The sequence below is a fragment of the Adiantum capillus-veneris genome, chromosome 27 (assembly GCF_014529385.1).
Source record: "Adiantum capillus-veneris isolate H3 chromosome 27, ASM1452938v2, whole genome shotgun sequence".
Classification (NCBI taxonomy): domain Eukaryota; kingdom Viridiplantae; phylum Streptophyta; class Polypodiopsida; order Polypodiales; family Pteridaceae; genus Adiantum; species Adiantum capillus-veneris.
In genome coordinates this window covers 119039232-119066414 of record NC_140957.1, presented here as the reverse complement: position 1 = coordinate 119066414, position 27183 = coordinate 119039232, and the positions used below count along the sequence as shown (strand labels likewise).

General features: G+C 40.7%; 1 protein-coding gene across 1 annotated transcript; it reads right to left on the bottom strand.

Annotated features, from left to right (window-relative positions):
• Positions 1-1137: 1137 nt before the first annotated feature.
• Positions 1138-23748, bottom strand: LOC147422647 (MADS-box transcription factor 23-like). Its single transcript, XM_086503193.1, has 7 exons — positions 23345-23748; positions 6792-6876; positions 3723-3787; positions 3160-3259; positions 3038-3079; positions 1301-1390; positions 1138-1209 (listed from the first exon to the last, which is right to left on the bottom strand). The coding sequence occupies exons 1-7, from the start codon at positions 23599-23601 to the stop codon at positions 1153-1155; spliced, it is 696 nt and encodes a 231-aa protein (XP_086359319.1). The 5' UTR covers positions 23602-23748; the 3' UTR covers positions 1138-1152.
• Positions 23749-27183: the final 3435 nt, after the last annotated feature.

Below are 27183 nucleotides of genomic sequence, written 5' to 3'. Positions count from 1 at the left end.
TGTCAATAAAACACAAACGTTGGTATGAGAAAGAGGGGACGATCATCCCACGTGACTGCCACTGCATAAAACCTGTACAATGCTAGATACAATCTATGAGATGGGTGCCCCCTTGGCCTCATATATATGAGTGCCAAGAATCCATACTGGGCGGAGAACTGTCCCAAACTTGGGCAGCCGAACAAAAGTGCAATCTATGCATGGGTGTCCAGCCCAAGGACATACTAGCCATACAAGTATGTTGTAGACCTATGTGAAGCACCAGAGTGGTGTAACAATCTCACAAGTCGACAGATTTATGCGTAGCGCAGGGTCTAACAATTGGTAGTCTATAAAAAGATTTTTTTTGCTACTTTAGTGACACTTTACATCTTGGGTTGTCTTATCCCAAGTAGGATCATTGCCACCAAATTAGCGACTAGTGTACGAGTGTCCACAAGTGGTTTTTGTTTCATGCTCAACAATTCATGCATATCATGCTTAAACAAGAAGCAACCTACTATGGTCACTTTCAGCTGTGAAGTTGAGCAGTCTTCACAACTATGGTTGAGTTTGTATGGCTCCGACGTCTTATGGTTGATTTTGGTGTTGGACAAACTTTGCCAACAGCATCTACATCGATAGTGAGAGCACATTAGAGGTCACAAGGAACCCATATTTTCATGGTCACACATAGAACATTAGATGCTAAAGCGAATTCCATTTCCAATGTTAAAAGCCATTGTAAAAGCCAAAAACATGAATTTGGATCAATGGATTTTTATGTTGGGGGTTGGGGGGGGGGGGGGGGGGGGGGGGGGGATGAAGAAAGGTAGACTCGCACATGAGTGCAATGAATGATTCATTTGTCCTCCTTCCATGCCTTGTTGGTGTAACTATCATATGTTCGCTGAGGAGATACACTGACATGTGTGATAAAACATTTTACACAATAAGGAGCATTGATTGTATGATTAATCGATGTGACATTGGGGACACAAAAAAGCATTCAAAAACCACACTTTCTATGGCCGCAGCTACACGTGGGTTACATATTTATCTATGAGAAATAAAATATCTACGTCAAACTTCTTGGAAGAGGAGAAAATTTAAGGTGTCTTTCCAAAGGAGAGAAAATTTAAAGTAGTACTGTCCATCCACGAGCGCCATTCATTAGACCTCAAAATGAATCTGGGAAGGAAATGTAACTGGCATAAAGTTCAAGTTAACCTTGAGATATAAAAGCTTACATTAGGCAAAAGTTTGTGGCGCCACAGAGAAGGGGTGTGAAAGGGGCTCAAACTCGGTATATTTTTGTTACCCAGGCTAATCTTGTCTTGTTCGAGTCTGTCGGGCTTCTTGAGTTTGTTGTTTGATGGTTCTTTCTTGAGTTTGTTGTCCCAGGTGGTGCCTACACAGAGGACGTTGATGATAGAGGATATTGAAAGCCCCAAAATAGCAATGTGAAGCACTAGAATTTAGAAAGGAAAAATTAGAGAGAGAGAGAGAGAGAGAGAGAGAGAGAGAGAGAGAGAGAGCAGCAGCAGCAGCAGCAGCAGCAGAAGATTTTTAATGTCATAGATAATCCCAAGAGACCTGACAGATCTATCTAAAAGGTTATTCCACTTCTTATAACACACACACACTTCCATGAGGAGAAAGCAGGGCTCTGGAAAAGATAGGTTCGCTTTATCCAAAGCCTGTTCAAAATGAAAAATGGCCGGTTCAAATTTGGGCAAGAAGGTTTTCAAACTGGTTCAAATTATGGAATTTTTAGTTATAATATGAGATTTTTAGTGTGATTATCCCTCTCAAATTTAGAGTTAGTCAGCTCACATGCATGTAAAAAGGTTCCAAAGCCGGGTCTTCCCGAGCCCTGAGGAGAAGGTTATAATATCAAAGGAAGGAGAGAGAGAGAGAGAGAGAGAGAGAGAGAGAGAGAGAGAAATTGAATGACAACTATTAAGGTGAAGAACACATGATTCAAACACATTTAAGAAAATCTTCATAAGCTAGGGAAAAAAGCAAACACTGATGAAAGTACTAGGAACGTGCCCCCCCTTCGTATCGCTAAAATGGCACAATTGTTGTGTGACCACTTGCTTATCAATGTCTTCGTAATTTCCCTAATACTACAAGTACTTAGGGGGACTCGGCACTTAGCCTTCCTAAAGGGAAGCTAATACTCACAAAAAAAAAAGGTGAGTATTAAGAGCATTGCTAAAAAAATCCATGATTGTGTTGTGTTCCCTTCAACTTGCTAAAATGAAAGCACGGGGAATTTAAGCTGACATAGTACCGACATATCCTACGAAAGCACAGGGAATTTAGGTTGACATTGCTAATTTCACTAGCACACAGCGTGACTCGGCTCTTATATCAATGCTTACTTTTATGGGAACCACAAAACTGGAAAAGGTTTATATTATTATTATTATCATTGAACCTGACACACACATACACACACAGAAAATAACCATTGAGGATTTTTGTATTCAACATTCTCAAAGGAATGAGATAACATTCTCAAAGGAAAGATAATTTGAGTGTTAAAACTTTAAACCTCTTGCTTTTGATTCAAGAGTTTAAGAAATATAAGACAAAAATCAGCAATTGTAGTTTTAAAGCCTTCTGGGGTTGGACCCAAAAAAATGAACCAAATGAAAGAACAAAAGCTCTTCTGAAGGAATGTGGTCACCACCTACTTTCTTTTTTGATGGAACTTTAGCCAATTAGAAGCCCTGTTACTGTTTAGAGGATACGTGTCTATGTCTTACTGGCAACATGTAACAAAAATTAATACCAAAAGAGAATATTTGAACAAAAAAATCAATATTGTGCTCAACATCTATCCATCTCTTCTCTAGTGCTTTCATACTCAAAAGTAAACAAAGCCAAGAAAGAGTTCCTAGACACTAATGCATGTTTGACTTCAATGTGTGTGTACATTCATACGCGTGTCTCACCTTGAGCGAAAATGTGCGTGCGCAAGCTCTCGTGTGCACATGCGCTTAAGGGGAAAAAAAAAATAGCCATTGAACAAGCTTGAAAATATTACCTTGCTTGCTATTTCTTGAGTGTACATTTGAAATAGATCATTCTAGCATACAAATTAAATGAATATTTAGGCAAGATTCAAAACTTTTCAAGTAATATTAATAAAAGCAAAAATTTGCTCACTTTTCGATCATAAATCCTGTGTTGAATGGCTTCAAGGCTTGATTCAGCCTTTTGTAATTCCTTGATAGATAAGCTATCAAGGTTCTCTAGCTTCAAGTGACTACAATAAACGATGAGAAACTTTTGAGTGACTTGTTAGTAGCTAATATGCATCAACATAAAGAAACTAGTACTGGGGTGTATGCTTTTCCAAAGTACCTAAAGCACGTGCGTTCAAGAGGTATTCTATAAAAAAAACCCTCTATACACACACACACACACACGCACGCACGCACACATGCGCGCGCGCGCTTCACCATGGATTAAAAAACCCCTTTGCTCTCATCAACCTATAACTTTTCGACATTTAGTAACCCCTCTTGAACATGTAAGTGTGTAACTCTTTGAAAATACACAAACCCCCCCCCCCCCATGGTGGGAACTAGATAACTACATCCAAAGTGAATACTTAAGCTTATAATAAGACATAATTATATATTCACTCACTATTGTGACTTTGGCGCACAGAAAAAAAGAGAGAATTAAACTTTTGAGGTCTACAGTGACATAGCTTCGTAACTTACCTTTCAAGATCAGCTAAACCATGGCCAACTTGTTTTCTTGAATCACTAGCTTCCTCTGTTTGGCACTTTTTTTGTCAAAAGACAAAAAAGCAACGTATGTGTAAATACATTGTATGTAATTATCAACAACAAACCAAATTAGACTTTATTGTAATTAGAACCAAAAATTGCTAATGTGAAGCATTAACACGTGGATTCATGTGCCAAACTCTCCGCTAAGGAGACGCATCCACCACCAACTGGCAAAGAAAATTATCTAGAATATGCTTGGAGCTTGCTTATGTATCCTCCTGTGATTTGCCGAGGCCTAAACTCTATCTCTAATATGTCTTAGCAGTGTGATAAACTTTTAAAAATCTCAACCTTGGTATTGTTTAATTCGCCTTTCACGACAAAAAATCTCTAAAATAATCCCTCATACAATTACTTTTTCAACTAAGGGTCTCTCATAGGTCTCTACCCTAGCTTGTGAACTACCAACTCCACTTTGCTGATGTGCATGCCAAGAGTTGCCCATTGTAAAGAAGAGATTTGAAGTAAAACTCCTTATAGAGCTGGATTGCCCTTAAAAAAGAGTTTGGTCAATATGCATTCCAAATATGGTGTCTAGTCAGGTCTAATGAAGCTCTTGTCAATGATTCGGTCAATACGTATGCGAGATCAGTAATTTTACCGATATTTGAAGACGCTATACGGGTTAAGGAATGAAGGGTTTTGGTATCGTTGCCAATATCCTAGGCCTTACACCATTTATGGGCCGAAACATAGTGTAGAAAGGAGGTGTTGGGAAGAAGTTTTTGGCGATTTTTTTTTTCCTTTTTTTTTTTTGGGGGGGGGGGGGGGGGGGATCCAAGGGCTTAAGGCAATGGTATATATAATGGAAGTGTATTACCTCATAGTCATCACAAAGTGGGAGAGTGGCTCTTGGGGAGCAACCTTGAGCTTGAGACCATGGTAACTGTTGCATTGTTCGTGTGTGTCAGTCCATAGGTGTGTGTGTGTGTGTGTGTGGACAATGGGTTGCCATGAGGGAGGAATTCCAAAGATGGAAAAAGACTTTCCATGCAAACCAAAAACTAAGCAAAGCCAAACAATCAAACATGTGCAGTTTTGCTAACTTTTGCAACATATTAGCAACAATGAATTGAACATATGTTGCTAAGACTTCTTGCTAGGGAAACGCTTGTAGAGCAATTTCCAATGGAGCATATTTATTTACAGGTTTTTCTGAGAAAGGAAAAATAAAAGAATTTTGGTTTGGATGACGTGAATAGATAAGTTTATTTTTAGGAATGCCCCATAGTAGTTGTACTATTTGAGTTTCGCACGACCTTGGAATAAGTATATCGTTGTCACTTGGATCAGTTTTTCCCATACTCATAATTGTGAGTGGATGTATTATATATGAACCCAAGCAAGAATGTACAATAACCTCGAGCATGTCAGATGCCTTGAGGGATCATTACATACGTTTCAAATTTACACAGCCCCTCACAGACGAGAGCTACTAGATAGATACATTTGGTGGACTGGTTGCAACCAAAGCCATAATGTCTTTGATTGCTTGAGTCCATTCCTCATAGTTCCTGTGGTTTCCTATGGAGATATCACTTCCCTGCTTTCTTGAATAATCTCTTTGAAGTTGGCCCTCGAGTGGTTATTTTCAAAGACACACATGTTCTTAAAATTCTAAACTTGTTTGAAGTGGCAAAAGAAAACAATTTGTGTATAGATAGGAACGACTTGGCTTTTCTAACTTTCCTCCCATGAGCAGGTTCTTCTTGAGGAATAGGATTTTTCAAGTCGTTTGTGTCCATTTGAATGTCATTTGTATCCATTTACATTTTTACCCGCAAGGCCTCTTAATGTTGAACGATGTTGGAACAAGTGAAGGGGATCCTCGCTAGCTGCTTTGCACCTCGAGCATCTATCGGAGCCTATCCCTCTAGCTAGGATTTCGTCCCCGGTAGGCATGGCTTCTCATAGCACCTTCCATATGAAGATCTTCATTGCTGAGAGCCAATGGGAATCCCAAATGTTTCTTGCTACTGACGCCCATCAAAATTATGGCCAATGCTTCCTCCGCTTCTCATTAAGTAAGCAAAACCAATCTACTTTGAGCATAAGTTTGTAGTAGATTGGGAAGCTAGCTGTTCTGCTTCTTTCCACCCCTTATTGTCGTCGTCCCAAAGGTTTGACAACTGTACGAGTCCCTTGTTATTACTTTTCTAGCAACGTATATTCAAAATGGATTTAAGAGATCACATCCCACTTATGAGAGCCAAGGGGACCAGTGTGCTATGGAGTTTTTGAAGTATGTACTTGCCTCTCCCCATTCCAATGTCTCTGATCATTTGGCACATTTTTGTACCAGCTTGCTCGTAAGCCTATCCAGCTTCAGGTTTGCCCATCGCGGTGCAAGTAGTTTTTCATGGATCCCGACCTCTTCCCATGAGCCCCCCTGGGAGGTTAGCTTTAAGGTCCCATACTATCTCATTTTCAAATGACTTTGCAGCAAGCATACCTTGCCACATACCAAATGACACCCCCTAAAAGGAACGATATGCTTCCTTTAGGGTAGAGGGGACAAAATGGAATGCATCGCTAGTGTACTAAAATGGTCCTCAGATTTGGGTTAGGATTGGGAGAGGAGGGCTACCTTGGTAAAGGGAAAGGAGCTGTAGAAAGCATGGTAAGGTACGCGAATGGTTGTAACCGTACCGGATTATAATTGAGCTGCCCAAATTTTTCATGAATTAAGGTCCTATGAAACTACAACCAAGATTTTTCTTTGTAAATCGGAAAACTTAGTCCAAACCAAGATATGTAAGGCTTGTATTGGAATTGAACGTCTTTGAAAAGCTAAACGAGAGCTCATGTCAAGGAGAGTTTCGTAAAAAGCGCTTGCATTTCGAATAATTAAGAGCTTGCTCAAGCAATGTTTATTTATACTCTCAATACATCCGAGAGTGAGGTTCATCGTATTCAAATGTATAATACAAGTTCACATGTATCAATGTATACAAGCATGGATATGTGAATGACCTTGGAACTTGAATACATATTTACCTCGAGTTCCACCTTTGCCTCTTGTGGTGATGTCAAATCTGGTAGATGCAGGCAATGTTGATATTGCTCAAAAATTCTAGGCATGCTGCATAGAAAGCACAATTCAAGACATATTTAGATAATGGTGTTTCTTTTCAAAAAAAAAACTCATTTTCAAAAGTTGAAGCACAGACTCACGAAAGCACCGTGTACTTTTTCTAGGAGGATATTTTGATGTGATCTTGTATAATCTTTTGATATATTCATCATTTATTTTCAAAAGAAACAAAAGAGGGGAGGGTTGGCAATATCAAGAGGATTTATTAACTTTGTAGAACATCCAACTAACTTTGAACAAGTATAAAGAGGTAAGAAAACTGCTTTTGCCTTTTCTAAAGCATTAGCAAAACTTGGCATTGAAAACAATACAATTGAGGTACAAAATATGGCAATATATCTTAAACATAGGACCTGAAACCGGCATGTTCAATCCAAAAAGGACGGTAGACTTTAAACTTAAACCTTATTTGCTTTCACCCATTTAATTTGTCGTCCACTTTACCTGTACTTTCAAGACACAACAAAGGGGAGAGGGATACAGGTTGCTAGATTGCACCTGTATAAGTAGACCGACACCAGATTGGCCCCTAACTTAGGCACCCCTTTCGGTATTTCTTTATTGTTCAAAAGAGGGAATAAACGTTTTGGTTCCCTACAAGCTGCCCCGCACAAACTCGACTGAATTTCCACTGTTCCAACCCGATTTCAGCAACATAACTATACTAGGACACTTCACAGTCAGTATTCCCACGCATTGAATGACCTTCCCGACGCATACGGACACTTTGCAAAACCTGGCGAGAATCTGCAGCACGCTGAATTCTCTGTTTTCAGCCCTGAAAATGCGCCAGATCACCTATACAACGGTCCCCTCGCATCCCCGAACCTCCTGGGAGTATTAGGGACCGTTTAGGGCCAAAACCCTAAACCTGCTAAAATACACAGCAGGCTGTAATTTACTGTTTCGGGCTCCGTTTCGCGTGCCGGTCGCATCTGTAGCAAGTCCTCGAGCTCCCACACCTGTAGGGCTACTTGCCCTTTGAATCGGACGTGAAACCTCTCCGAATTCACCTGTACCTGCAGGCAATTAGCCGCTAGCTAATCCAATACCTGTGCAAGAGGCTCTTGCCTTGGCAATCGCGTATGAACCCACACAATTGTACATTGGTCAAAGAAAAAGCCCACTAGAGGGGCATAACATACTGCCATAGAGGAGAGAGACGGTAGTGCGTAGCGTGCAGGGCATCACTCCTGACACCGCACTGTACATAGGAGGGAAAGCAAGCACTCCATAGCTCTTAACCTGTGACAGACTGAAAATGAGTCCTTCTCCTCTCTAAAATCAACGCCCCCTTCTCTTGCATGAGGAAAGTGCACCAGAAGGTGCCACTTGGCACATTTATAAGCATTTTCCCGTTTCGGGGTTGCCGCCTAAAAATCTTCCAACCGGTCGCCCAGTTGACTTCACGGTAGAGTAAGAAAATGATTTCCTTGTCATTCCGGAGGTAATGACGCAAACGCAAACACATTTTCAGGTCCCAAAATAGTAGTTCCCTAAATTTTAAGAGATGCTCCCATTGTATCTTTCTAGGTCATCTGACCCTCTTTGTACACTGCAACCACACCCAGAACTAAAATGTAGCCTCTGTAACAAAGGATTCCAGTTTGGCTAGTCAATGACCCCACTTGGCTAACCATAGTCCTTGTCCAACTTTAGTGCTCTCTTGCCCTGAGGCCTGGACTCCCTCTAGACAGTTCCACACTAGCTATGCAATGCAGGGCAATTAGATTTCGCGAGGGGTGTTTCCAAAAAGTGAAAGTAAATAGATAATAAGAAAGAAATCAACAAAAAGGATAGATAGTAGTCACACGCTGGTGACATACCCCCGTCTTGAAATCTCAAACGTCCTCGTTTTCATCTATGTCGTACATGCTCACAATGAACACTGATGTATTCAACACCTGTCGACACATGTACGACACATACATGCTCATTGTCAACCCTAGTGTATTCAACACCTCGTCGACACATGTATTGCCTACGTGCGAACCCTGTCCCAATGACATAGTGGTAGCTTTGCACTCTGCCATTGCTTTGAGTCACTAACTTTCCAATGACAAAATGGTAGCTACACATTTTGCCACCATCTTATAGTACACGTTGGATCCCGTAACACTTTCGAGCATACCCAAACCGACAGTTTAAGAATGCAGTTACACATGTACTCTTTAATAGAAGCAATTACTGTATCCTTGACAAACTGACAAGAAATACTCACTTCTATAGCACTAACCAAACTTTTGGACATTCCATAAGAGCAATTGCCAAACTGACAATCTGTACAGCTCTAACATTGATGTAACATGTACTTGATTTGAGCTCACTTTAGATACCATGTACATCATTTGTTTCAGAAGCCATTGTCACACTGACAATCCATGTAGCTTTGAAACTCAAGGCGTCAAGGTAGGTTGCAAATCGAAGGCTTCAAGGTAAAGTGATAACACAGTTGGTAACTCTGCAAGTTCACCTTCTTTCATCCACTTAGCATCCATTGGTGGATAGTTTCTGAACTTTGCCAAGTAACGCCTAGCAACCTTGTCTTTCACTTTCCTTTCTTTGTGTGCCAAAAGTTGTTTGGAGACCAAGATCTCGTCAAGTTCCTCGACTTCCGGTTGATCTTCAGCTGGCATATCTTCTGGCACATCACCCACATAGGGTCTGAGAAGACTCAGATGAAACGCATTGTGAATCTTCCAACTGTCAGGCAATTTCAGCCTATATGCAACATCACTGATTATGTCGCACACTTGAAAAGGCCCATAGTAACGCATGCTGAGCTTTGGAAACGGTCTTTCCTTGCCCTTCATTTTCTTTAACGTTGCCTTTTCAAAGCGCAAAAGCACCCAATCACCAAGTGAATATACCACTTCACGACAGTGACGATCAGTTCCTTTCTTTTGCTTTGCCTAAGTCTTTTCTAAGGCCACTTTGACCTTCTTGTACATTTCATCCATGTCCTAAACATACTTATCTGCTTCAAATATCTTGTCCTTTGTATGCAGTATGGGAGGAACTTTCTTGCCACCTTCAACTATCTCAAAAGGTGCCTTGCCAGTTGATGAATGCACTGTATTATTGTATGCAAACTCCACCAATGGCAAATACTGCTCCCACTTTCCTTTATACTCTGACACATAGCACTTCAACAGATGTAGGACAGTAGAATTTGCCTCTTCTGAATGTCCATCTGTTTGAGGATGAAATGATGAAGAGAATTTGAGCGTGGTGCCTATATTCTTAAGCAAGCCTCTCCAGAACAAACTTGTCATGCGTGGATCACGGTCGCTAACAATCAACTGTGGCATGCCATGATACTTGAAAATATTACTCATAAACAAGCGTGCCATCTGATCTCGCTTTATCTTCTTCTTGAAAGGAATAAAATGAGCCTGCTTGCTGAATCTGCAAATAATAGTCCAAATATCATCGTTTCCTGTCTGCGTTCTCGAAAGATCAAAGATAAAATCCATAGCAATACTTTCCCATGGTTTATCTAGAATAGGTAGTGGTTACAATAACCCTGGTGCCTTTTGCCTGTCAAACTTGACCTTCTGGCAAATTAGGCATTCTCGCACAAAGGCATCCACATCTCTTCTCAATGTAGGCCAATAGAAGAATGTCTCAACCGCTTTAACTGTAGCATTGATACCACGATGCCCTGCATATGGTGGGACATGACTCTCTTCCATAACTTTGCGTCGCAATGGCTTTGTGACAATCTGCCATGCATCATCATGAACCCGTCTTTAAGAAGATAGTGTTCATGACGTTGTCCATTCATTAGCTGCTCGAAGACCCTTGCAAAATGTTCATCATTTGCATATTGTTCTCTCATATCATCAAGTTCATGATGATAAGGAATTGACGCAGCTGAAATTTGTGGCTTCCTTGACAAGGCATCAACCACAACGTTCTTCTTGCCTTCCACATGCACAATCTGAAAATGGAACATGGACAAGATATTTGCCCATCGCATATGCTTCTCAGATAACTTTGTCTGTGTCAAGAAGTATCGCAAGGTCTGATGGTCCATTTGGACAACGAAATCTGCACCTAGTAGCTAGTGTTTCCAACTTAAGAGCGCATGAATCACAGCCAGTAACTCTTTCTCATAGACCTGCATGGTCATCTCTGGCCCTTGCAAAATTCTGCTCTCATAGGCTACTATCCTACCATCTTGCATTAGCACTGCACCAATGCTACTACCACAGGCGTCACACTGGACCACAAATGACTTCCTAAGATCTGGCAACACAATGACTGGATCTGAAGTCATCTTTTCCTTTAAGAGATTAAAAGCTGAAATCTCTTTCTGTGTCCATCTAAAGGTGACTGCCTTCTTTTAGAGAGCATGTAAAGGTGAAGTAATCTCAGCGAAATTTCGGATAAACCTTCTGTAATAGGAGCATAGTCCCAAGAAACTTCGGACATCATGCACCGTCTTCAAATCTGGCCATGACTTGATCGCTTCAACTTTTGCAGGATCCATTCTGACAACATCCTTTGAGACAATGTGTCCCAGAAAGTGGATCTCTTCCAGAAAATTTTCACTTTTCTTTGCATTGATGAGCAACCTAGGACTACGTAGCTCTTTAAACACAATGGCCAAGTGATGCCTATGCTCCTCTTCATTCTTTGAGTAGACTATCATGTCATCAAAGAATGTACCAACAAACTGCTGGTGTGGACGGAAAATTCTGTCCATCATCCTATTGATTGTAGCAGGAGCATTTGTGAGACCAAAGGGCATCACTAAAAATTTGTAAAGGCCAAACGTTGTTCTTAAAGCAATCTTGTGCACATCCTCTGATCTAATGCGGATCTGATGGTACCCACTCTTTAGATCTATCCTGCTAAACATAGCTGCTCCTTCTAATTTGTCCAGAATATCATCAACTCTAGGTATAGGGAACCTATTCTTGATCTATTCTTGATGGTATTCTTATTCAGTGCACAGTAGTCGATGCACATACGCCATGAGCCATCCTTTTTCTGCACCAACAACACTAGAGAACAGAATGGAGATGAAATGGACTGAATCAACCCCTTTTCTAACAGCTCGTGTACTTGGCTCATTATCTCTTTCTGCTCAGCCGCACTAACCCTGTACGGAGGCTTATTTGGTGGGCTACAACGTGGCACCAAATCTATCGCATGGTCCTCGAGTCTCTCTGTCGGTAATTGAGACGGTAATGAATCGAAAAAACAGTCACTATATTGTTGTAAAAACATTGACCTTTCTTTATCTAGCACAGATAAATTTGATTCATCACAATCTGACACTTCACGTGCAAAAACCAAGTACGCAGAAAGATGCTTTTCCATTACAGAAGTAATAGCAGAAGCTGATACAGTGGGTGAAACCGGCCCGTAGGGCGGTAGGCATTGGCTTTCACCCGAAATTCTTTACTTTATACACACACACAGAGCACTTTGCAAAGAGAACCTGCTATGGGAATTAACACTTAATCACACACACAGCTCGGAAGCTAGAATGCTCCGAGCAGACGCCGACAACCTGTAGGCCCCAAAATTGGCGCCCCTTTCGGTATTTCTTTATTCTTTAGGAGGGTAAATTACAAGGTAAGGTCCTGGGAATCCTTCACGTGTATCCACCTAGATACCATTTGATTTGGCCAAATTTCGGCAGCATAACAACCCCAAAACTTGCGCGAAACCAATTCCCCTGCTGGAACTCGCTTGCACTGTCGTATACCCTCTGATTCTGTCACCAGCGTGTGACTACTATCTATCCTTTTTGTTGATTTCTTTCTTATTATCTATTTACTTTCACTTTTTGGAAACACCCCTCGGGAAATCTAACTGCCCTGCATTGCATAGCTAGTGTGGAACTGTCCAGAGGGAGTCCAGGCCTGAGGGCAAGAGAGCACTAAGGTTGGACAAGGACTATGGTTAGCCAAGTGGGGTCATTGACTAGCCAAAGTGGAATCCTTTGCTACAGAGGCTACATTTCAGTTCTGGATGTGGCCGGAGTGTACAAAGAGGGTCGGATGACCTAGAAAGATACAATGGCAGCATCTCCTAAAATTTAGGGAACTGCTATTTTGGGACCTGAAAATGTGTTAAGTCATTACCTCCGGAATGACAAAGGGAACATTTTCTTACTCTGCCGTGAAGTCAACTGGGCCACCGGTTGGGATATTTTTAGACGGCAACCCCGAAACGGGTAAATGCTTGTAAAAGTGCCAAGTGGCACCTTCTGGTGCACTTGCCTTATGCAACAAGAAGTGGCGCTGAATTTGAAGAGGAGAGAGCCTCATTTTCAGATTTTGTCACAGGTTAAGAGCTATGGAGTGCTTGCTTTCCCTCTTATGCACAGTGCGGTGCCAGGAGTGATGCCCTGCACGCTACGCACTGCCCTCTCTCTCCCCTTTGGCAGTATGTTATGCCCCTCTAGTGGGCTCTTCATTTGACCAATGTACAGTTGTGTGGGTTCATGCGCGATTGCCGAGGCAAGAGCCTCTTGCACAGGTACTGGATTAGCTAGCGGCTAATCCCCCCGCAGGTACAGGTGAATTCGGAGAGGTTTCACGCCAGAAATCTCGTCCGATTCAAAGGGCAAGTAGCCCTACAGGTGCGGGAGCTCGAGGACTTGCTAGGGATGCGACCGGCACGCGGAACGGAGCCCGAAACAGTGAATTACAGCCTGCTGTGTATTTTTGCAGGTTTAGGGTTTTGGCCCTAAACGGACCCTAATACCCCCAGGAGGTTCGGGGACGCAAGGGGACCGCTGTACAGGCGATCTGGCGTATTTTCAGGGCTGAAAACAGAGAATTCAGCGTGCTGTAGATTCTCGCCAGGTTTTGCAAAGTGCCCGTATGCGTCGGGAAAGTCAGTCAATGCGTGGGAATACTGACCGTGAAGGGTTCTAGTACAGTTATGCTGCCGAAATCGGGCTGGAACAGTGGAAATTCAGCCGAGTTTGTGCGGGGCAGCTTGTAGGGAACCACAGCGTTTATTCCCTCTTTTGAACAATAAAGAAATACCGAAAGGGGCGCCTAAGTTAGGGGCCAATCTGGTGTCCGTCTACTCATACAGGTGCAATCTAGCAGCCTGTATCCCTCTCCCCTTTGTTGTGTCTTGAAAGTACAGGTAAAATAGACGACTAATAATGGGTGAAAGCTAAATCAAGGTTTAAAGTAAAGTCTACCGCCCTTTTTGGATCTTACAGGCCGGTTACACCCACCATATCTGGCACTAGACCAGCCATGGCCTTCTTTCCTTTCCTGTCCTCCTTGTCTTCAGAATCAGCTGGCCTTTTCTTTGTAGGACAGTTGTAAGCAATGTGGCTAGGCTGCTCACAGATGAAGCATTTGTTCTGACCTAAAGACCTTCTTTTGCTCTTCTGACTTGCGAGGAAAACGTCTTTTCCATTTCTTCACTAGTCCCTTTTCTGATTCAGCCGAAGCTTTGCCTTTCCCTGCGTTGACCGGCTCCTGAGTCCCTTTTGGAGCCTCCTTGAGGACATACTTCTTTCCTGAATTTTTCTTGGTTGATCCTTCCTTGACGCCAATATTGAATTCACAATCTTCTCCCTTGAGCAAACCATTGTCAATGTTTGCTTCCTCGATGAGCTGCGTCAAAGTAGTGACTTTAGTCTTCGTACAGTACTTTCTCAATCCTTTGGGTAGGCCACAACAATATTTTTCAATCTGTTCTGTCAATGGCACAAACCTATAGGAAGATACTGGAAGTAGAGCTTTCCAAAACTTCCGATTGTAATCATCCAGATTCTTCCAAGTGGTAGCATTAAGCTGGTGCCATTCTATCATGACATCTGCTTTGAAGTCATCAGATAACCACGCTGCTGCAAAAATCTGCTTGAAGTAAATCCATGTGGACGGAGCTTGCCCTTGAAGCAATAAAGTTGTCCACCATTTTCCACGTTCCCTGTCAAGAAAGTGGCTCCCTTGCGGACCTTTGAAGCCTCTGTAAAGTTTCCCCCTGCATAGGCCTTGTCAAACTACTGGAGGAATGAGAGAGCCTTCTTCCTGTCATCAAACCCTGTAAAGATCGTGAATGTCACACGTTTGCCACCTTCTTTGTACGGAATTGGCCTCTCCAACGGCGTTAAGTTGTCATATGAAAGTGACTGAAACATGGGAACACTATTAGGGTTCATTTGTGTTCCCTGACCGCAATTTAGTTGACCAGGAAATGCTATATTTGGCTGCTGATTTGTAATTCCAGCCATACCAAAATTTGCCTATGGCATCCCAAATTGGCCTCGAGTGCTTTGAAACCCTGGTAGCATGCCCGTGACACCATACATGGGGTTAGGCATCATCGTTTGAGCACCCCCGAACACTGTTCTTGGCGTGTAAAACTGATTTCCAGGTGCATGACCAGCTATGCTCTGGAATACCGATCCACCTCCAAAATAGCCAGGGTGTACTGAAGGTGGTGGGAAGACCTGTTGCATAGCTGTAGGTTGCTTCCCTGCCCATTAGAACCAGCTATAGACTGCTGAAAAGTGGCTGGCTGAACTGGTACAGCTTGAAACACTAACATCTCAGCCACCTGTTCTTGCACCTTAGACACAGGTTGTGGAGACTGCATGTTCTCCGTCAAGTGTACAAGTGTTTCCATTGACTGTGTAGTATGAATCACCTGTGCTTGAGCCTTAACAGGCTTCTGAATACGATCCAGTGACCCAACTTGCTGAGACGGAAGAGGAGGTTGCAGAAAGGCTAAAAACCTAGGGTTCTGTATTACTTGTGTGAACATAGCCACAACAGTAGCCAACAGGGTTCTGAATATATCATCATCCGTCTGTGGTGGTCTTGAAGACTCATCTACTTCATGTGTCTATTGACCCTATGAAGAGGAAACCTCTTCAGTCACATCATATGGTCTGTCAGCCATAATTGCAATTCCCTGTGTCTGGTCTATGATCCCCTATGTCTTCAAGCCCAAACTGACCGAGGCTCACTTCTATGGGAAAAAGTGATTTAATCCCGTCGATGGAACCATGAAACCGGCATGTTCAATCCAAAAAGGACGGTAGACTTTAAACTTAAACCTTATTTGCTTTCACCCATTTAATTTGTCGTCCACTTTACCTGTACTTTCAAGACACAACAAAGGGGAGAGGGATACAGGTTGCTAGATTGCACCTGTATAAGTAGACCGACACCAGATTGGCCCCTAACTTAGGCGCCCCTTTCGGTATTTCTTTATTGTTCAAAAGAGGGAATAAACGTTTTGGTTCCCTACAAGCTGCCCCGCACAAACTCGGCTGAATTTCCACTGTTCCAACCCGATTTCAGCAACATAACTATACTAGGACACTTCACAGTCAGTATTCCCACGCATTGAATGACCTTCCCGACGCATACGGACACTTTGCAAAACCTGGCGAGAATCTGCAGCACGCTGAATTCTCTGTTTTCAGCCCTGAAAATGCGCCAGATCACCTATACAACGGTCCCCTCGCATCCCCGAACCTCCTGGGAGTATTAGGGACCGTTTAGGGCCAAAACCCTAAACCTACTAAAATACACAGCAGACTGTAATTTACTGTTTCGGGCTCCGTTTCGCGTGCCGGTCGCATCTGTAGCAAGTCCTCGAGCTCCCGCACCTGTAGGGCTACTTGCCCTTTGAATCGAACAAGATTTCTAGTGTGAAACCTCTCCGAATTCACCTGTACCTACGGGGGATTAGCCGCTAGCTAATCCAGTACCTGTGCAAGAGGCAAGAGGCTCTTGCTTCGGCAATCGCGCATGAACCCACACAACTGTACATTGGTCAAATGAAAAGCCCACTAGAGGAACATAACATACTGCCATAGAGGAGAGAGAGAGGGCAGTGCGTAGCGTGCAGGGCATCACTCCTGACACCGCACTGTACATAAGAGAGAAAGCAAGCACACCATAGCTCTTAACCTGTGACAGACTGAAAATGCCGTGTCGAGGTTGCCGCCTAAAAATCTCCCAATCGGTCGCCCAGTTGACTTCACGGCAGAGTAAGAAGATGTTCTCCTTGTCATTCCGGAGGTAATGACGCAAACGCAAACACATTTTCAGGTCCCAAAATAGCAATTCCCTAAATTTTAGGAGATGCTCCCATAGCTCTTAACCTGTGACAGACTGAAAATGCCGTGTCGGGGTTGCCGCCTAAAAATCTCCCAATCGGTCGCCCAGTTGACTTCACGGCAGAGTAAGAAAATGTTCTCCTTGTCATTCCGAAGGTAATGACGCAAACGCAAACACATTTTCAGGTCCCAAAATAGCAATTCCCTATATTATAGGAGATGCTCCCATTGTATCTTTCTAGGTCGTCTGACCCTCTTTGTACACTGCAGCCACACCCAGAACTGAAATATAGCCTCTGTAACAAAGGATTCCAGTTTGGCTAGTCAATGACCCCACTTGGCTAACCATAGTCCTTGTCCAACTTTAGTGCTCTCTTGCTCTCAGACCTGGACTCCCTCTGGACAGTTTCACACTAGCTATGCAATGCAGGGCAGTTAGATTTCTCGAGGGGTGTTTCCAAAAAGTGAAAGTAAATAGATAATAAGAAAAAAATCAACAAAAAGGATAGATAGTAGTCACACGTTGGTGACAGGACCTACAGATGGGCTGGCTATATTTAATAGCATAGTTAGATGGCCATTTTTTTAAGCAAGCACAATGGATTAGATACTCTCCTGGCTTAAGCACTTTGTTATGCATAGTTAGCGTTGTTTTCAGCTATTCCAAAACGATAAAACGATATGATAAAACGTTTTGGCATTTTCAGGTTTGCAACAAAGAACCTCCTATACACTGCGATTCTTATGTATCCAAGAGCTCTCCATTTTAACAAGACCTATTGGAGATATTGAATATAATGCATACTTATCTTTCACAACAGATAATCATTGGCACAACCTATAGACAGCCAACATAGACGCTCTTATGCCGGATACCAATTTTCTAGGGAGACAAATAATACATACACTACAAAAATAGATTCCCATGCACATTTGACAAAGCTTACATATCATGATGCTTATAGAGTCTACTCATGCAGCTATAGCTACAATGTTTTCCTAGTCTTGTAGTCATAATCCAATTCATTAGGAGAAAGCAAGGGGGGTCAAAGCACAAGGACAAGCCTAGGTTTACGAGAGAATTCTCTATGCTTGAACTTATATTCACACTATTAGCCATCATGGAGAAAGATCAAGCACATGGACTTTGTATCTGTTGCTTCTTCGAGGATTTTTGCAAAGCTTTTAATAGACTTCATTGAACCTCTTAATTTACCCCATGAACTTGAACAAATCATCGATTCTTTTGAGTTAAAAATGTAAATATCATGTTCACCGTCGTACTAGTCGAGTGGAAAGATAGCCCTGAAGAAGGTACCACTCAAGAAAATATTGGTGTTCTTAAGAACATTTTTCACATTATTGTTTTTTTTATAAAAAACTTCTTTTAAGGGGAATAATGTGAGGACCAAGGCAGTTCTACTAACAAGTGGCATGGAAGTCCCTATTTAGACATAAATAGGGTTTTCGATGATGTAGTGTGAACCATTGTTTACCCTTGCTCTCTCAATTCCTATCAAGAATTTTTCTTGAGATGCACTTATTGAGGGATATGTCTATTAACCAGCGTAACCGCGAAACGTTTCAAGGCCAAAACGTTTCACCCTGAAACGCAGCGTTTCACCACGAAACGTTTCAGTCCAAAATGAGAGCACAGTGAAACGTGAGACCGAAACGTGCATTTAGCGGCTTTGAAACTAAAACTATGGTAACTTGTTGTTAGTGAAACGGCTAGTGTTTCACTTGGTGAGCGAAATGTTTCAAGGCCCGAAACGTTTCACCTGCTCTTACCTGCCGAAACGCGTTTCATGGTGACGCTGCTATTAACAAAGGCAAAGTAAATGGACACATGCAAGACAGTTATGAAAATTGTATTAAAATTACAAAAGTAGTGTGGGGGTTTAATGGATTTAGATAGGTGCACATTAACCTTGAAAAGGTGTTCTAGCTTTTAGATGAGTTGATACCTCATCTATAGCCATAAAAAGATAAGGACACACTATCTTATATGTGCAAAAATCTAATACAGAAGAAATGTTCAATACCTCTCTCTCTCTCTCTCTCTCTCTCTCTCTCTCTCTCTCTCTCTCTCTCTTCTTTTCCTTATTCTCAAGAGGTGTGGAAGGACAAAGATTTATTGTTCCAACCCACAGTGTTCGCTCAAAGCCCACAAATGGATGAGAGCAAAGATCCTACATAAATATGATTTTTGATGGAAGAAGTGTACAATGTTGTTTACCCTTGCTTTTTCAATTCTCGTCAAGAATGTCTCTTGAGATGTGCTCGTTGAGTGGTATGTGTATTAACAAAGACTCAATAAATGGACACATGCAAGACAATTATCAAAAATTGTGTATGAGATACCACCCTCCTAAATTTGAGGATTTAGATAGGTATATGTCAATCTTGAAAAGGTGTTCTAACTTTAAAATAGGTTGGTACCTCATCTTTAGCCATAAAAAGATGAGTCTTTAGCCATAAAAACACTAGGACACGCTATCTTATATCTACGAAAATCTAATTCAAAAGGAATGTTAGATATCTCCCCTCTCTCTCTCTCTCTCTCTCTCTCTCTCTCTCTCTCTCTCATGTATTTTGCTTACTATATTCTTTATTCTCTACATTGTATCTCAAAGCCTTAGGTTCAAGAGATGCGGAAGCACAAAGATTAAAAGTTCCAAGCCAAAGTGTTCACTCAAAGCCCACAAATGGATGAGAGCAAAGACTCTTTTTTGGCAAAGGTGATATGTTTTACTTTTGAGAGATGTTGGAAGCGGCAAAATTCGGTCGTAAGAAGGGGTGGCACGAAAGCTCTATTTCTACAAGAGGTGGCATCAACCCTTTTGAGTCAATGTGAAAACTGCTCTTAAGCTACTATAATCAACTAGCATTACTACCATAAGCAATAGAGATATCTACAGTGGTCACCATAGACACCATCCTTGTAGTTATAAGATAGTTATATCCATCAATTGTTGTTGATCACAAGCAACAAGTAATTACATAATAAGAAAGTAATTCCATCATAATTCTTATCATATCATAAAGATTCATAAAAAGAAATACACAATTCGAGTAAAAACCTCCAAATTTATAGTACTATACTATCTTCTTGTAAACAATGTAACATCCCGTGAATTTATTAAGAGGCACATTCTCCTATGAGTCATACTTTTTAGTTTAAATACTTATATATGTAACCATATTATTCCATAAGTTAACTCAAAGAAGCTTTAAAAAATTTCTTAAGAGAAGACTCAATATGTTCACCTTTTCAAAAACTCAACTTTAAAATCATGCATTGAGCATGCGATGATTTGATCTTTAAACTTATATATTTTGTAGTGCATACATGAAAGAAAAGAGCAATCTCTCACATTACGTTAAAGAAATCAACAAAATTTGTGAAGCATTTACATAATATTCTTTCTATAAAACAAATAGTCGAAAGACAATTTACAAACCTCCTTAGTATTTTCCTTGGATATCTCTAAATGTTTTGAGTGCGTATTTGATGATGTCTTAAGTATATTGTGTTTATTTTACAAACTTATAGTCTATATAAGCTGTATATTATATATATATATATATATATATATATATATATATAGCCTTGGATTTATATCTATACATAAATTTGAGTATATATTTTATAACAAGTATATTACGTTTATTTTTACAAAACCTTTAGTCTATATAAAAATATCTTTAAATATAAATAAAAAGTTTTATAAATACATTAATATTGATTTCACATAAGTATACATAAACTCATAGAACTACGCATATCTATGTAGTGCATGTTTAATGACATATAAGTGTTGCATGTCAAAAAATTTATTATGTGTTTATATAGCAAATATGAATATATTGAAAAATTAAAAACTTTAAAGAGTTAGAATATATTAAGTATTTTCATGTTTTAGAATATAAAATTTTACGCTTTAAAAGAGCAAATTTATTACGAGACTTTATCAATTGAAATTATTTTACCACAAACTTATATGCATATTATAATTGACTATGAGTAGGGATGCTTTTTACCAAGCATTTTATCCATATTCTCTTTTATTTCAAAAAAATTACACTAAATGATAAAAAACTCATATAACTAATCATTTTCAATTTGGATAATTAATGCTATTGAATAGAAACATACATACCCAAAATTTTATGCAATAAATCCATCAATTCTTTACTACAATAATCCATTTACCTGATAAAAAGTTCATGTTGCTAGCTAACATTTCCGATTTGGATGATTAATGCTATTGAATAGACATACATACCCAAAATTAAGTCAAATATTTATACAATAAATCCATCAATTCTTTACTACAATAATCCATTTACATACTTGATCAAACTTTACTACAATAATCCATTTGCATACTTGATCTAACATATATGAATGTATGCATGATTAATTAATATCTCAAAAATTAATTCTAACTTGACCGAATCAACAAATGCACACTCAAAAAATAGACGCACAAATTCATTTTTGACCCAAACAACTATGCCAATAGATGTACATCAAATGATTGTACTCATTTTTTATGTCACATTCGATAATGCAAAAGCATTTAGATGGTCCGTGAACATACTCAATATGTCCATAAATTAGTGAGTGATTAATACTATCAACTTTTTAAACTTACTTTCAATTCTTATACAAAAAAGAAACAATTCAAAACTTAACAAGACAAATTTATCTGTACATAGATCGACAGTGCATGTTTAATGACATAGAAGTGTTGCATGACAAAAAATTTATTATGTGTTTATATAGCAAATATGAATATATTGAAAAATTAAAAACTTAAAAGAGTTAGAATATATTAAGTATTTTCATGTTTTAGAATATAAAATTTTACGCTTTAAAAGAGCAAATTTATTACGAGACTTTATCAATTGAAATTATTTTACCACAAACTTATATGCATATTATAATTGACTATGAGTAGAGTTGCTTTTTACCAAGCATTTTATCCATATTCTCTTTTATTTTAAAAAAATTACACTAAATGATAAAAAACTAATATAACTAATCATTTTCAATTTGGATAATTAATGCTATTGAATAGAAACATACATACCCAAAATTTTATGCAATAAATCCATCAATTCTTTACTACAATAATCCATTTACCTGATAAAAAGTTCATGTTGCTAGCTAACATTTCCGATTTGGATAATTAATGCTATTGAATAGACATACATACCCAAAATTAAGTCAAATATTTATACAATAAATCCATCAATTCTTTACTACAATAATCCATTTACATACTTGATCAAACTTTACTACAATAATCCATTTGCATACTTGATCAAACATATATGAATGTATGCATGATTAATTAATATCTCATAAATTAATTCTAACTTGACCGAATCAACAAATGCACAATCAAAAAATAGACGCACAAATTCATTTTTGACCCAAACAACTATGCCAATAGATGTACATCAAATGATTGTACTCATTTTTTATGTCACATTCGATAATGCAAAAGCATTTAGATGGTCCGTGAACATACTCAATATGTCCATAAATTAGTGAGTGATTAATACTATCAACTTTTAAAACTTACTTTCAATTCTTATACAAAAAAGAAACAATTCAAAACTTAACAAAACAAATTTCTCTGTACATGGATCGTCACATTGTTAAGAGAATCTTTCTGCATGGACAAAGAGATAGAAGCTGTAATTAACCATGAAGCTAACTTCTTGAAAGTTATTGCAAAGAACATAACCACTACATGCATGAGCATGAGCTAGTGAGAGAATAATCCTTACACTTTCCTTTCTTTGATAAAAATTTGATTCTCTAAAAATGTGGTGTTACGACGAACATACTCACTATGTGAATGAGCTATTGAGTGATTAATTCCTTGAGCTTTGCTTGCTCTTATGAAGACCTTGCTCTCTCAAGGCATGGCCCATTATTCTGTACCTTGAAGCCTCCTACTTGTGTGAGCAACTAACAAACGTGTCCAATTGTAGAGCATAGTGCAATACACTATTAAGACGATCCGCTTGTGTTGGTACGAAGTCTAAGTTTCTAATCGCACAATGTCACCTTCTCGAATGATTGGCAAGCCGTCTCCCTTTGTAGAATGTGGCGCACTCTTTCAATTCGGACGAGAGAGAGAGAGAGAGAGAGAGAGAGAGAGAGAGAAGGGGGATTTCAACTATTTCTATCCACCCGCATGACATGGCGTGTCCTCTTTTTACACGGGCTGACAAAAAACCTATCAAGACTCTTTTTCAAGAGGGATTTTATCGGCTCAAAACAATCGTACACCTAGGTCCTAGAGGATTATGGGCTACCCTAGTCCAATCAAAACACGTTTTTTCTCCTTTACCTAGAGAACTACATAGGCTAACCTGGAGCTGGCGTAGTGGGAGAGTCTGCCCGTAGTTGAGTTAAAGACGATGACGGCCACCTCGGCATCACAGAGGATAGAGAGTTGGCGGGCCTGTTTGAGAAGACGCTTGCGGCGTTTCGCAAAGAGAATCTGCCGGCGACCGGCGAGCTTCCTACCAGCGGGCCAGTGCTTCTGCAGAACGCGATGACATTGGGAGGACCGGCTTTCGTCCGATTGGGGCTCGCCGTGGGTAGAGTCAGGCGACGCGGGCGCCATGAGCCCAAGCAGTAGCAGTAGCAGGAAGTTGAAACAGGGGCAGCTATGGAAGCTTGAGTGTCAGAACGACGAGGAAGAGCTTAAGAATGGAAGAGGACAAAGGCTTTTACGCTCAAAAGTGCCACCTGTCCGTCTCCGACTCGTAGAACCTCCTTCCAGAAGGACCGAAAAGGTGTCGAAATTATAAGTGGTTGCTAGTGCCTCCGTGGCTCCTCCTGACCAATCGACGCACACTACTCACGTGATCTTGCGGCAAAGCCACGTGATCGCTTCATAAAACTTGTGTGGACTCACTGCCACTCAGCCTTGGAGTCTGTAGTAGGGTAGAGCGTCAGTCTGCCAGGTGGCCCGAGGGGTGAGGGGATGCTACACTCTTTTTTTTTTCTTTCGAGCCACGCGTCGGCCACGGCTGCTTCTCGAATCTGAAGACCTCAATTCTGCGCTACAGGCATTTGACAACGACCTGTCGCAGACCATTTCAAATGGGATGAATCATCAACGGTAACGGTGGGGGGAAGGGGGAAGCTTTATTGTATTTTATCTTTTGGGAGCCATTACAAATTTGCTTCGAATTTATAGATCCGCCGGCACCTACATTATGGCGACCCCAAATCCCTTACTTTTCAACGAACGCATGTATGAGGTCATGGGTTCAAAATGTGTGGCACAAACCAACCCGAATTTGTAAAGTCTCTTGAATTTACAAATAAACATCAAACGGTCCAAATGCCCCCAATTGTAGATCCCATTTGAACTGCCTTGACTCTCGAGTCGTCTCGAGCCTCCAGCTTGCCTATAAGGCTTAGGAGATGTCCACGCCGGAGGCAAGGGGCGGCGGGGGCGAGGGGGCTGACTTGTCTTGGTCATGAGAAGCTCCTTTAAGCCTCTAGGTTAATGGTGACATCATGAATGATGTATAAGAAAAGATAATATCTTACGAGCTGACAAAGGCTATGAAAATCTCCAATGAAGTCCAGCTTGTAAAGCCTATACAAGGCACTTCTTTTATGAATGAAATAAGTGAGTGTGTGCTCTTATGTAGCTCTCTCTCTCTCTCTCTCTCTCTCTCTCTCTCTCTCTAGCCATGGATTGCTACTATTGATATCATCCTCCATAAATACTTGATTTCTACAATTGGTATTGGAGTGTGAAGCTCTAGTCTTGTTAATAATTACTCATACTTAGTTATCTACTCATACAATGTTATCTCTAGTTGTGGTAGACTGTTGAGCCAAGGCAAGCACCTCCATACCCTTTGCTCAAGCGTCACCTACTTGCCCCCTCATAATTTTTTGTCACTTAGAGCTTGCTTTGCTAGCTGTCAAAGTGCTCTGGTCTTATCTGCCTATAAGCTTTAGCCCACGCGCACTGTGACGCACCCCAGCACTTGTTGCCCTTCGTATAACTCTCCGCATGTTAAAATCTCATGTTGCACCCCACCTTCGTCGACTTGCATACAGCCCCAACAATTGTCACTGTCCATACTGTAGGTGTCTCAAGCCCGCCATATTGAATCCCTCAAGCAGCCCATCAGTTTCCCATCATCTGTAAGGTTGTGTCCTCACCTGGCTCCATCCACCTATCCATGGCCTCATCATCCCCCGATGCGCTATTGATCATTCCACTTACGTCATCATACATCCTAAACTTGCTTAGCTACTCCCTATCAAACTCACCTTATGTGCCTACCGGCATCACATCTACAATCGTTGATTTGCTGTGCAACACAACCTGCTCTAATCAATCATGTTATTAGGCCGCCAAAAACCTTAATTAATGTATGAATCGGTAGAAGCACTAATTGAAAACGGTGCGACCCTTTTGTATTGTTATGTCCATGCGGAGCTATAAAAACTCGCTTTGGGTTCTGTGTAACTGTATCTATGATGATGATGATGTATTCTGATGATTATGATGATGATACGAACATTGTGGATTATGTTTGGTCTCTTGTACCTTATCTATGTATAATGGTGTAGTATTGAATTCTACATGAAGTCATCTTTATACACCAAAAACATAGCGACCACGATCCGCTTCGAACTGGTGGTAGCGAGTTGGGGTGTAAAAGGCGAGGACAGTCCCACCAGGCAGTACTGCTCCTTAGAAGGCCGACCAGCGAGAATTGCTACATCGACAATAATTACAGCAGTTATTGCAGTAACTTTGTAAGCCTAAAAATAGGACCCAATACAATATCTCCGGGGCTTTTTGGCTTTTTTGGGCTTTTTGGCTGTTTGGACTCTTGGCTTACGGGCTCTTGCTTGTAGACTTTTAGCTTCATAAGCTTTTGGCTTTCAACTCTGTAATCAAAGGTTCCCACCTCAAGCACAGCCCTAGCTTGCTTAAGTTTAGGTCGGGTTCCCACCTCAAGCTCAGCCCTAGCTTGCTTAAGGTCAAAGGACTTTTAACACTAACCATTGGAGGTCTTTAATGAAGCTAACCCTAAGGTCTTTTAAGCTTCATTAGTTGCACATTGCTCTTTGATAGACTACCTCCTTTTGGACCCCTATTGAGATGTAACCATCTCTCCTCTTGGTCCCCTGCTGAGGTAAGTCTAGAAGCACTTATTGCACATTGCTCTTTGATAGACCATCTCCTTTTGGACCCCTATTGAGATGCAACCATCTCTCCTTTTGGTCCCGTGTTGAGACAGGTCTAGAAGCACATGTCTCTATTCTAACTCTTGTTCCCGTTTATTCTCCCACATTAAATGATCAGTTTAATATGAGAAAACTATTTGGTAAAGTTAGATATTAAATTTTATGACAGCTTTAACTTTTGGTCATTGTGAAAGTGCATCAGCCACTTGACTGTGCTTACCAGCAATGTGAGCAATATGAAAGTAAAATTGCAAAAGGAAATCTTTTTGTTTGTCAGACAGCTTGATTTGCGTCATGAAGTACTTGAGACTTTGACGGTCTGTTTGTAAATAAATCGAGTCCCCAATAGATAGTGCTTCCATGTGTCTAGGGCATGTCGAACAACTAAAAGCTCTTTCTCATAAATGCCTAAGACCCGTTTATCCGTATCGAGCCTTCGCCTCTCATATGCTATGGCATGCCCTTCTTGAAGCAAGACTGCTCTAAGACAATCACCACAAGCATCACATTGAACCTCAAATGGCTTTGAGAGATCCAGAAGCATAAGGACTGGTTGGGAGGTAAGCTTCTCTTTGAGCTTGTCAAAAGCATTTTTCTCCTTAGCAGTCCATGAATACTTAATGTTCCTCTTTATTAAGTCATGTAATGGTCCTACTATTTGAGGGAATTTTGCTATGAAGCGTCTATAGTATGCGCACATACCAATAAAGCTCCTTAGCTCATGTAGATTCCTTGAATTAGGCCATGCTTTTATTACCTCCAACTTTGCTGGATCCACACGGATACCATCTTGAGAGATAATATGACCTAAGTATTGAATCTCTTGAAGGAAAAATTCGCTTTTCTTTTGATTGAGAAAAAGCTTGTTCTCCCTGAATGCTTGAAAAATCACTTCTCGAGATGTTGCTTGTGTTCCTTCAAGGACTTGGAGTAGACGATGATATTATCAAAGAGCACTCCATTTAATTTGCGGTAGGGT

Excerpts from the sequence above, each read along its gene's own strand:
- LOC147422647 (XM_086503193.1), bottom strand. The coding sequence starts at position 23,601 with ATGGCGCCCGCGTCGCCTGACTCTACCCACGGCGAGCCCCAATCGGAC. Across the intron at positions 3,788-6,791 it reads AGGCAAAGGTGGAACTCGAG|TGCCAAACAGAGGAAGCTAG; the intron begins GTAAATATGTAT and ends TGACAAAAAAAG. Across the intron at positions 1,210-1,300 it reads ACAAGACAAGATTAGCCTGG|GTTAACTTGAACTTTATGCC; the intron begins GTAACAAAAATA and ends TTATATCTCAAG.